General features: G+C 44.5%; 1 protein-coding gene across 3 annotated transcripts in view; it reads left to right on the top strand.

Annotated features, from left to right (window-relative positions):
* The first annotated feature begins 3,368 nt into the window (after positions 1-3,368).
* The window catches only part of ttn.1 (titin, tandem duplicate 1), a 176,118-nt gene continuing 168,028 nt past the window's right edge, over positions 3,369-11,458 (top strand). For all 3 annotated transcript variants that reach the window (XM_042213665.1, XM_042213663.1, XM_042213662.1), the window contains exons 1-7: positions 3,369-3,617; positions 8,047-8,150; positions 9,464-9,667; positions 10,062-10,349; positions 10,433-10,518; positions 10,603-10,811; positions 10,976-11,114. In XM_042213665.1, coding sequence (XP_042069599.1) covers positions 8,060-8,150; positions 9,464-9,667; positions 10,062-10,349; positions 10,433-10,518; positions 10,603-10,811; positions 10,976-11,114 — 1,017 coding nt within the window. In that variant the 5' untranslated portion in view covers positions 3,369-3,617; positions 8,047-8,059. The remainder of the gene's footprint in view (positions 3,618-8,046; positions 8,151-9,463; positions 9,668-10,061; positions 10,350-10,432; positions 10,519-10,602; positions 10,812-10,975; positions 11,115-11,458) is intronic.

Raw genomic sequence — 11,458 nt, 5'->3', positions numbered from 1 at the left:
TTCACTGCTGTTCTGTGAGAACCTTTTCATACTTGAATAAGCAGCCCGTGTGTCTTATCCCTCTAACAAGCTCACACTCTGGTCCTTCCTACGTTTCAGTGCTCTGCAAACCTCACATGGGCTACGTTTGCACCTGGCAGTGAATGTTTGTGTGTTCTTTGTCTCTTTGCGTTTTGTCTCTGTCGTTTTTCTGTTGCAGTCTTCGGGTATGTCATGGTCCGGGTCTGTGGCTGGAACTTTCCATCAAGCTCCCGAGCCTACCTGGTATCCGTCCCTGGGCGGGGCCACGTCCTCCTCCACTTCCTCACAGCTGGAGCTGATGGCAGGCCATCAAGAGAGTGATTTAAGCCTCATGCTGACATTTGTCTCTCCATTTGGGAAATCACTCTGTGTCTCACCTGCCTGCCGTCCTGCAGGAACGTCCGGATCGCAGGAACGTCCGGATCGCAGGTCAGCCTTTCCACACCGCTCAGCTCACTCCGGATCACGTCACCCCTCTCCCATCATTTCCTCCTCCTGCAATGTGACTCCTTAACTGTCCCGTTCCAGTCTGCATCTCTGCGCCCGTTCCCTGTTTTTAGATCCATGTCCACCGAGCCACGTTACCCAGGCCACAACAAGCTCTATGTTTTGTTGCCACGATTTCCAGTTTAACTAATAAATATATTGTAAACCTACCTGCTGAGTCCAGTTTTGTACTGACCTGTCAGTCCTGTGACAAAGTATCTTTATTTTCATTTAAAAGGCTTCATATGGCAAAATTAGTCCTCAGTTTAGATCACAAAATCCTTAACTGGTAACTGCCTGAATTACAACATGAAATAAGTATTTCTTAAACCACTGGAAGCTCCTCCTGTGCCGTCACTAACCACGTCTCCTCTAACAGTAGATCTGTGAGCAGCAGTGATGAACTGCCTATATGTAAGGACGTGTTTCATGAGGCCTGGAGCCTCCTGCAGTCATTTATGTGTTTAATTTAGTACATTTTACTAAACCAATAAATCTTCCCAGTCTTCCGTTGTTGTTGTGATTTATAGTTTCCTCAGTCCCGGTTAACTTCCTGTGAAGAAGCTTGTTTTTAGCCGACGGACGGCCCAGCCAGGCAAACACGGGAACTCTCACTACGCTCGCTCACATCTGTGACTAAAAATAGAATTACAATAGAAACACATTCAAGATCACAGCTGTGAATAAAGTACCGCAGTGTGAGTCTGTTTCAGCCACAGACGATGAGTCCTGCACACCATCGACCTGCTGAGGCTTTCACACCACTGACAACAGCTGCGTCACTTCAGGCACCTTTAATGTGAAGACGAGTGAGGGCTGCTTCACATCTGAGCTTAACTGTGATTGGTGGAAACACAAACATGTAATCCTCCACAGGAAGATGTTTAACAAGAAACAAGCACGTGTGAAACAGCAGCAACTAAACCAGTTTGTCCTTACAGGGAGGGGCCACGACTGGTTGGGGTGAGGGGGAGGAAGACAGGAAAAAGACACGCTGTGGAAGAGAGCCGGAGCTTAACAACTAATGATTAAGTACTGAAAGGTGAGTGAAGCAGAAACACCCAGTGCATCATGGGAATCAGCAGCCTACATCTATTGCAGCATAACTAAGGGAGGATCCAGGGTCACCTGGTCCAGCCCTAACTATATGCTTTAGCAAAAAGGAAAGTTTGAAGCCTAATCTTGAAAGTAGAGATAGTGTCTGTCTCCTGAATCCAAACTGGAAGCTGGTTCCACAGAAGAGGGGCCTGAAAACTGAAGGCTCTGCCTCCCATTCTACTTTTAAATACTCTAGGAACAACAAGTAGGCCTGCAGAGCGAGAGCGAAGTGCTCTAATAGGGTGATATGGTACTACAAGGTCATTAAGATAAGATGGGGCCTGATTATTTAAGACCTTGTATGTGAGGAGCAGGATTTTGATTCTGGATTTAACAGGAAGCCAAAACAGGAGAAATCTGCTCTCTCTTTCTAGTCCCTGTCAGGACTCTTGCTGCAGCATTTTGGATCAGCTGAAGGCTTTTCAGGGAGTTTTTAGGACTTCCTGATAATAATGAATTACAGTCGTCCAGCCTGGAAGTAATAAATGCATGAACTAGTTTTTCAGCGTCACTCTGAGACAGGATATTTCTAACTTTAGAGATGTTGCACAAATGGAAGAACGCAGTCTTACATATTTGTTTAATATGTGCGTTGAAGGACATGTCCTGGTCAAAACATGGATCTCTCCATTTACATGCACAAACTGGAGTCTATTAGATAGATATGACACAAACCACTGCAGCACAGTACCTGTAATACCTACACCTACTACTAATACCTACTACACACTGCCCTGTCACACCTGGAGAAGAGAGACACGTATGTGAGAATGCTGTTTGTAGATTACAGCTCAGCATTCAATACCATCGTTCCCTCGAAGCTGGACAGGAAACTGCAGGTATCTGGTTAGATACCATATTTCTAAGCTTTTCAGGGCCGAGTACAATAACCTCAGTTTTATCTGAATTAAGAAGCAGAAAGTTAGCGGCCATCCAGGTCTTTATGTCTTTAAGACATTCCTGCAGTAGATTCCAGCACTGCTTCCATCTGTCACTGGATGACCTGAAAAAGCAGGAAAAACTCACCAAGATTGAGACTCATGACACTCTTCAGGTGTACAGTTCAGTAAGGCAGATTTTACCTTCTGGAATCAACAAGTCAAAAAGCAAAATGTTGAAAAAAAATGTTAATAATATTTAGGTGCAACCAAATTTTCATGAAAATTGATCCAGACAAACAGGAAGTGTCTATAAAGAGCAACAATACACAACTTACACAATGTGCTGTCACCGAAATAACTTCTTACATTAGAAGTTAACTGACATTAGTCTTAACTGACCTCCAGGTCAAGCTAGGACAATGATGGACGACTGACAGCTGCATTACTAAACTCTGCTACCAAACCATGAAGCAGCAGAAAGGTTCTGATCCACAGGATGAGCCCCAGGAGCTCCGCTGACTCCTGAGATATGAAGCGTGGATTTGTTGGGGTGTTGTAGCAGCCGGCCGGTGGGAGGGGGGCTTTGACTGACAGGAACAGCCTCTGCCTCCTTTTGCTCAGCAGTTCTCAGTGACTCTGGGTCTGCAGATGAACTTGTTCTCTGCGATTCCTTTAAAACACGGAGGTTCAGGTGTGTGTGAACGAGCTGCCGTCACACACTCTTAGCCTGATCCGAATCAGAGGATCGGGGTGGGCAGCCTCACAGGCTGCAGGGTGCATAAATGGCTGCTATGTCCCATCATGCCCCCCGAGTGTTTCAGCAGCCAATGGGGAGCGTCGGTGCTCTGATGATGCAGGTTGTCCCCCTGGTATAAAACCCTAAAGCACCATCTGGGCCCTCCTGAGCAGTTTGAGCATTCCCAACCTCGCCTCGGGTGGAGGGATTGCGAGGAGGGAAAGCAAAACTACACGGCCTCTATTCTGTGTAGTTTTGTTTTTTTTCGGGGGATATTTCGAGGCTCGACCGTTCTCATCTTGGATTTTTCTGGAAAAACCTTCCTGGATAAGGAGACCGTTGCTCGTTGCTCTGACGGGCTCCGTCCCATCATTTCAGGCACTCTTGTGATACAAGTGAGTACTCGCCGGTCCCCTAATGATGCTGACTCGTGGGGTTTACGGGGATTGGGGGGTCAGGGCTCGGGGTTTGGGTGAACTGTGTTTGGGTTTTGTGTTGGTTTGATGTTTTTCGGGTGCAGATTGCAGGTTGGCCGTATTCAGCGGGCTGTGCACTGACCCCAGGAAGGCCAAGAATAGCTGCTGATAGCATGAGAGTGGACTGTCAGCTGGGCGGCTGATGGCTTTTTAAGGGAATCAGCAGCAGGGCTATCACTTCACCCCCAGCTATGCGCCACATGCTGTCTGTCAATCAAGCTGCTCGAGGTTGGGGAGGGGGTGGTGGATATTTTTGCTCACTGCCTTATCTGTCGCTCAGCTCGATCTGTAAATATGGGCTGAGTTTATCAGGTCTGATCCTGTTTGGCTTATGATGAAGCGAAGTGTTCGTATTGATTGTTGATAAGGCTGCGCTCAGCTGATCAGGTGCTGAAAGTTCACAGAGAAGGTGAGAGACTCACAACTCTGCCTGAAATCAGCTGACAGCGCTGAAAAAGAGCAGCAGCTGTCCCAGCGAGGCGTTCAGTGTCACAGTCAGAGAGCAGGAACAAATCAATCACCAGTAACTGATTATTGATCACCAGCTCCTTAAAGAGGTGTGAGAATGGTTCAGCCTGTTTCCACAGACTTCAGATTCACAGCACTGGAGGATTTTCAGTCTTACTTTAAGGAGCTTCACACTCGTCCTCAGACTCCAGCTGTACGTTTTTACAGGGTTTCTGTGATCGAGCGTCCAAAGTCAATAAATGCGACGTCACACTCGAGATGTTAACCATGTGACAGTAAAGGTTTTTAGATAACTGTCTGACAGCAGAAACAGCTGCACGCTAGACTGCAGCCAGCGTTAAACCAGGATTACTGCAGCTGCATCGTGGACACAAAAGGAACGACGTTTAAACGGCTTCATGTTTGTTCGTGTCTTTGATCTGATTGTCACATTTACATGAAGTGTCATTAAGCTGCTTTTACAGGTGAAAGATTTCATTTATTCCTGTCATTATAAAGTTTCAATGGGAGTTGTCTTTGAATCAAAGCTTTATTGACTGTTTGATTCTCAGATAAGTATGGAAGCCTGTTTGTGCCAAAAAAGTATAAAAATTACTTTATGTTACCAGAGCTTTAGTCTCATAATATCAATAAACTGACTAATTTCATCACACTTATAATTATAACCAACACGTATGTGGTTCCATTTTATGATGAGAAAATTGAGGTTTTAAATTTTAAATTCATAAAATTGTAACAAAATAAAAAAAACAAAACAAAAGATGTTTTTAATTAATTACAGCAGAAAAAGGTTTTGAAAGCACAACATCTTTGTTTCTGTTTTTTACAAAACCACAGCGAATAATCAACAATCAGAACCATTTAATTTAACGCTTCAATAATATGTAACGTGGTTATTTGTCAGCAACATGAAACCAGAGTGCAGAGAGAAAGAAACTTGAAATAAGAACATGAGTGGAGACAAACGTGGAAAACCCACAGTGACTCGTCTGAAAAGATTTCACAGCAAAATCAAAGATTTGTGTTAATCAACATTTCAGTCCAAATTCTGCCACGAAGAAATTTTAGAACAAAATCAACATAAACACAGAATCATGTCTAAATAACCATGTGGTGGATAAAAACACTCCACAGCACATTTCACCTGTAAGAGTTTGTGTCACATGAAGTGGAAACAACAACGAGCTCCATTTATTTAAAGATCACGAACCTGTGAGAAGATCCACTGCATCACTGCACTGACTAATAACATGCGTCGTTGTTATTATTATTATTGTTATTATTATGGTTTTTAGTCTGCAGTAAAATCAGGAACCAAAGAGTTAAAACAGCAGACTCAGCTTTAGATCTGACTCTGATGATTGATGGTTATAATTACTTGGAAACAGCTAATTAAATGTTGAAGATGATGGATGAGTTTACAGTATGAAGCACCTTCAGCTGAATGCTGTTGTGATTGGTGCTGTATAAATAAAGTTGAATTGAATTTGTTTATATCAATGAAGACAAACTGGTCCACGTCCACACTGAGGTCACAGCAGTGTGGACATGATCAGTGTTTGGTCAGTGGACCTTTAACAGTTCACACCAGAACACATTTGAGTTTTTCGTTAGACTTTGTATTTTCAGGGAAACTTTTATTTCTATTTAAAATCAGTTTGTTTTTTTCCAGCATGCTAATCAGAGTCATGTTGTTCATCTCTGTGTCAGCGGCAGCATGAATGTTCTTTGTAAAAGTGCAAACCTGCAGCTGCTGCCGCCCGTCAGACATTTATAGCCGCCGTCCGTCTCACCTGTCTCACAGCTCTGAAACTCAAACCTCTGAGTGAAGCTGCAGAGACACTCAGCACATTTCCATCCAGCTGCTTTTAACTACATGTAAATGTGTCCCTCAACACAAACCCGAGTAGAGTTAATCACTTCATCAATTAGTCAAATGCATCCTGTGTTCCTACCAACCCAGGCAAGCACGACATGCAGGTGCAACTCTGAATGCAGAGCTCAGAGTTTGGGTCACCTCAGTGTAAAAACTGAATTTCTTCTTCTGCTCTGTTATTTACAGCAGCTTAGGATAAACTATACTATAGTTTATCCTAAGCTGTTTATCAGCACGGGGACTCCCAGTTTGTGCAGTGTTTAGATCATAATAGTCAGTTAATGCTGCCGCTGATGAGCCTTTGAAACCCTTTGTCAGCGTCTCTGATCGTTTGAACACTGCTGTGAGCGCGCAGCTTGTTCATCGGCGTGCTCACGCAGACGTTACTTAGTTATCATTAAACCAGTTTCACTGTTAAGAGGAAGCAGCTCTGCCTGACTGTTACATCATCCTGCTGAAGGACTGATGAGGCGTCCTCACAGGAGTCACTTCAGCCACATGATTGGTCAGTGACTCTTTCACACAGTGGTTATCTAACACGTCTCCACCCAGAGTGTGCTGCATGAGTCGCAGTAGCTGCTGCGTCGGTGACCGTCTCGATGGGCTTTCACAGGTTCTCGTTTCCTTTGTGGTTCTAACGTGACAGAGCTTTCTCGCCCTGTGACACAGACGGGCTCTGTGGACCGATGGACGGAGCTGAAAGTGTACGAATGTTCTTCAACCTTTACAAACAACGACTAACATCAGAAAAGTGTTTCTGTTATATGTTGGTTACATCTATAAACACAGGATCCACAGCACCATCCCAGCGGGGGATCAGCTACACCTTAGCATCGTCACAAAGCTATGACATCACAACAACACGGCCAATCAAAGGACTGAGAGAACAGAGAATATAACAGCCAACATACCCAAGTGCACGTCACAACCATTTACTCACCTGTGGACTGTCCAGTGTGAAGAATAAAGAAATCTAAAGGTTTAAACAAACAATCTGGATATTCACATGTAGGACATCAGAGACATTTGTACATTATCAGGAAAGAAATGTATCACACAGCAAGAAAAGCAGCAGAAAAACACGTGTTTGTGATTTAAAGCAGAGAATGGAAGCTGATTGGTTCACAGAAGGCAGGCAGCGTGATGATGTCAGCATCAGCGTGGGAAACAGGAAGTGATATAAAGAATAGGATGAGCGATCAGCACTAGAAGAAAGAAATGACTGAATGAATCATTTATTTTATCTCAATGAAAGTAAAATTTGACAAAACGAGTATTTAACATAAAACTTGTTTTATTAGTTTTAAATTTGATCGCAGACGATAAAGTTAAAATACGGATTCGAATAAACTAGTAAACACAGGTTGCAACAAATAACACAGCAGCTAAACTGAAACTGAATCATTGAAGTTTTCTGGAGAAACAACATTATGAGAAGAAGCATCCACAATGCTCCACCTCCGTCTGCAGCTTCGCCTCCATCTGCTGCTCCACCACCTCGGCTCCCCTGCTCCAGCCTGAGGCCGTCCGATTGGCTGTTCTGCTCTCTCGTCTCTCTGTATTTGCTCAGATTAGGTTCCACTCTGGTTCCTCCGCTGCTCTGCACGCCCAGCTACACCCAGCTACACCCACAGTTCTCCACACCTTTTGACCCAGTCTGCATCCTCAGCCTGGCAGCACTTATTCATCTTTCATCTCACTGCATTGATCTCATGCAGCCATAAAATCTACATATTTGTAAAAACATGTTGTAATCTCGTTTTTGTCCTGCAATGACTGAAACAATAAAGTGAAAATCTGATGATTTTTTCATTCGTATTAAAAAGGCTGCAGGTTTGTTTGTATCTGCAGCTGTTAGTGGCTGCTCTACTCCTGCACTGGTTTAGTGGCAGCAGGTGGAGAATTAGCTCCACCTGCTGCTGATCTGTCAGTTTCTCTGCTAATGAAACCAAAGCCTGCTGCTGTTTTCTTTATTCTGGGCTGATCACCTCGTTTGTGTTCCAGGGTGCCGATCATCATGTCAACTCAAGCGCCGACGTTCACGCAGCCGCTACAGAGCGTCGTGGCACTGGAGGGTAGTGCCGCCACGTTCGAGGCTCAAGTTAGTGGTAAGAGAAACGTGTGAAGGTGACGTTCTGCAGAGGACGATGTTTGACACTGTTGTATTTACACTGGAGATACAAAGAATGAGCAGATGTTTGACTTCATTAGTTAGAAAGGAGAGAAATAATGTTAAAGTTCATATAAAAACGATTAGACATTGAAGCCATGCAGCTGGTACAGAGGTTCACTGCAGACTGTGCAACATTCATATCTGGACTCTTTGTATTTATAGAGAGAAATGATGGACTTTTGAGGGGTAAATGTTCTCGTCACCTTTCTTTCTTTTCTCGTGGCGAGCGAGGCTTTTACAGGCTGCTGCTGCTTTCAGGGACATTCTGACATTTGGAAGGTTGGAGTCAATGCCTGTGATAAAAATAAAGCTGACAGAATTTCAGCAGATGCCTTTCCCTTTCAGGAACTCAGGGGAAGCATGTGCCAACATTTACACAGACAGCTCCTGATTGGCTCTTCAGCCTTTCTCCCTCAGTTTTCTGTTTTAAGTCCAAACAGTCCAAACCACAGGGAGCTGAGATGGTTGCTGCATTGCTGCTTGCTATTGGTGGCAGTGTTTGAGGGGAGAACAGTCTGCTTCTTGTTGCTTTGACCCAATGATTGCTTGACTTAAAAGGAGAAATGTCATTTGTTCTAAGTTTAACCAGTGAGTATAAGAGCAGCCGTCCTTTATTCTCCTGACAGACTGGTGCAATCAGTCACACAGGGACGGCTCTGCAGGTCGAGCTAGGTAACGATGAAGCCACATGAAGGAAACATTTGAAGCTTCTGAAGTTTAGTCTTGATTCTTTCATGATTAACCAGGTAAAACAAACCTGATAGTGACGTTTTTCTGCTCTGACTTCATCTCACTGACGGTCTCATGATTCAAAAGAATTACTCTTTGTTGTATTGATCTTAGTTCTTATTTCCTTTAAAGCTCTCGTATATTTTAAACAGTAATTGTATTTTTAAATCCATCCACCCAGTTTTAAAATGTTTAATTTCTACTTTGGCTAAATAAATGTCACATTTTCAGTTTCTATATTTTTAAACAATTTGAAAACCTCACGTGAACAACGTTAATCTTAAAGATGATTTTTTTTAATTTCAAATAAAAAGTTGAACATGAAAATTTGCTAAACTCTTAATAAAGTTTCTCCCACTCGTTCGTCGTTTGCTTTTCCTTTCACATTTTTGTTTCACGCATTAAAATCTCACTGTTTTACTGAAAGCACTGACTTTGTGGCTCAGGTCTTAGTCCCGGATCCTTTGGTGCATGTTGGTTTGTGGGTTCTCCGACAGAGTCTCATGCATCTCTTTGCAGGTTCTCCAGTTCCTGAGGTGAGCTGGTTCCGTGATGGCCAGGTACTTTCTGCTGCCGCTCTGCCCGGCGTTCAGATCTCGTTCAGCGATGGCCGCGCTGTTCTGAGGATTCCTGCTGTGACCGCCGCGCACAGCGGACGATTTTCTGTCAGAGCCACCAACGGTGCTGGACAAGCCACAAGCACAGCCGAACTCTTAGTTACAGGTGAGCTCACAGGAGGACTTCAGGTGGTAAACTAAAGCACTTCTGCTCCATGAACAATTCCCATACAGTTCTTTTCAAAAAAGCTGCTACGAACAGCAAATTTTAATGTTTTAATTTTGATATTTATAGATTGTAAAGAAGGTTCGTTTGTGTATATGTTATCATTTAGCTGCCATCCAGAGTTCTCAAAGGATAAACAGCAGTGGATAACGGTCGGCAGACGTTGCAACATCATGAGCTGATTTTTAACACCCGTCTGAATCAAACTGAAAACAAACTGCTATTAAAAATTCAGTTTTCTAAAAAGTCATAAACTGGCTTTATTTTATTGTGTACTTGCACAACGAAATGCTGAGATCAGCTGATATAAAGCGACCTGTACCTCCTTCTCCAGCGGAGACGGTGCCTCCGAGCTTCATTCAGAGACTACAGAGCTCCACGGTGAGACAGGGCAGCCAGGTGAGGCTGGATGTTCGAGTCACCGGGATCCCCGCACCTGTGGTAAAATTCTACAGAGAAGGGGCCGAGATCCAGAGCTCCACCGACTTCAGAATCATCCAGGATGGAGACCTGCACAGCTTGCTGATTGCTGAAGCCTTCCCAGAGGATTCTGGGACGTATTCGGTGACAGCCACCAACAGCAGCGGACGGGCCACCTCCACAGCCGAACTGCTGGTTCAGGGTAAGAACTGTTCGTCTCTGCTTCTTCTTCCTTTTGGAAATTGCTTTGATGACAAACACAGACTAAAGAAGAGACATTTTCAGGCGAAGAAGCCGTTCCAGCAAAGAAAACAAAGACCTTGATTTCAACCGCCCAGATTTCAGAGACCCGACACACCAGAGTAGAAAAGGTAAAAAAATCCTCAAAGAAATGTGTGATTGTCTAATTTACTCATACTTAATCTAACTTCATGAACTCTGCTGTCCGTCCCCAGAAGATGGAGGCCAGTTTCCAGGCCTCCGCCATGATGGAGATGCAGATAGAGGGCGCAGAGCTGGCTCACAAGACTCCACCCAGAGTTCCTCCGAAACCCACATCCAAGTCACCAACTCAGCCATCACTGGTGGCCAAGGTGACCGGGGGACGGCAACAGTCACCGTCACCTGTCAGACATGTGAAGGCACCCACACCCACGCCTGTCAGGTGGGTAGAGTCTGGGAGGGGTTAACGCTGGCTGTTATTTGCCTGTTCGTAACTTTTACATGGAAAGAAGTCAGCGAATGATTACTGACAGAGATCTGCTGATCGGTGTGCTCGATGAATAAACCAATCAGGGCAGCTGTGTAACTCTCAGTCTCACCTTTCAGGGCAGTCCCGTCCCCTATCGCCGCACACAAGCAGGCCGCCGGTGACGTCCTCCCGCCCTGGAAGCAGGAAGACTACGTGGCCGAGGGCAGGACTGTCACTCAGTTGGTCCGGGAGCAGCAGGTCACCATGGTCAAACAGGTGAGCATCCCTGGGGTAGCACGACATATTCCTATCCACAGATAAACCATTCCAGGAGACACTTCACAAAAAATGGACATTTTCAATGAAACGTGAGGTTCCCAGATTCCTGAGTCTCTCTTCTTCGGGTTCAGCTGCGTTACCATCAGCTCCCTGACTGTGTTTGGTCATGAAATATTACTTCCACTTCTCTATTTGTGACGTTCATGTCTCACAGCCTCTGCGGTGGATTTCAGGTCCTTGTTTAAAGGTATTACGGGTTTACTCTGAAAAACAGAACCTGCCATCCACCTTCCTCCACCTTACAGCCAATTCTTTTCCATGTGTTCCTTGTTCTAATGTGC

This window comes from Haplochromis burtoni, unplaced genomic scaffold, assembly GCF_018398535.1.
Source record: "Haplochromis burtoni strain Fernald_Lab_line unplaced genomic scaffold, NCSU_Asbu1 Contig_465, whole genome shotgun sequence".
Lineage (NCBI taxonomy): Eukaryota > Metazoa > Chordata > Actinopteri > Cichliformes > Cichlidae > Haplochromis > Haplochromis burtoni.
This window is presented reverse-complemented; position numbering and strand designations above follow the sequence as displayed.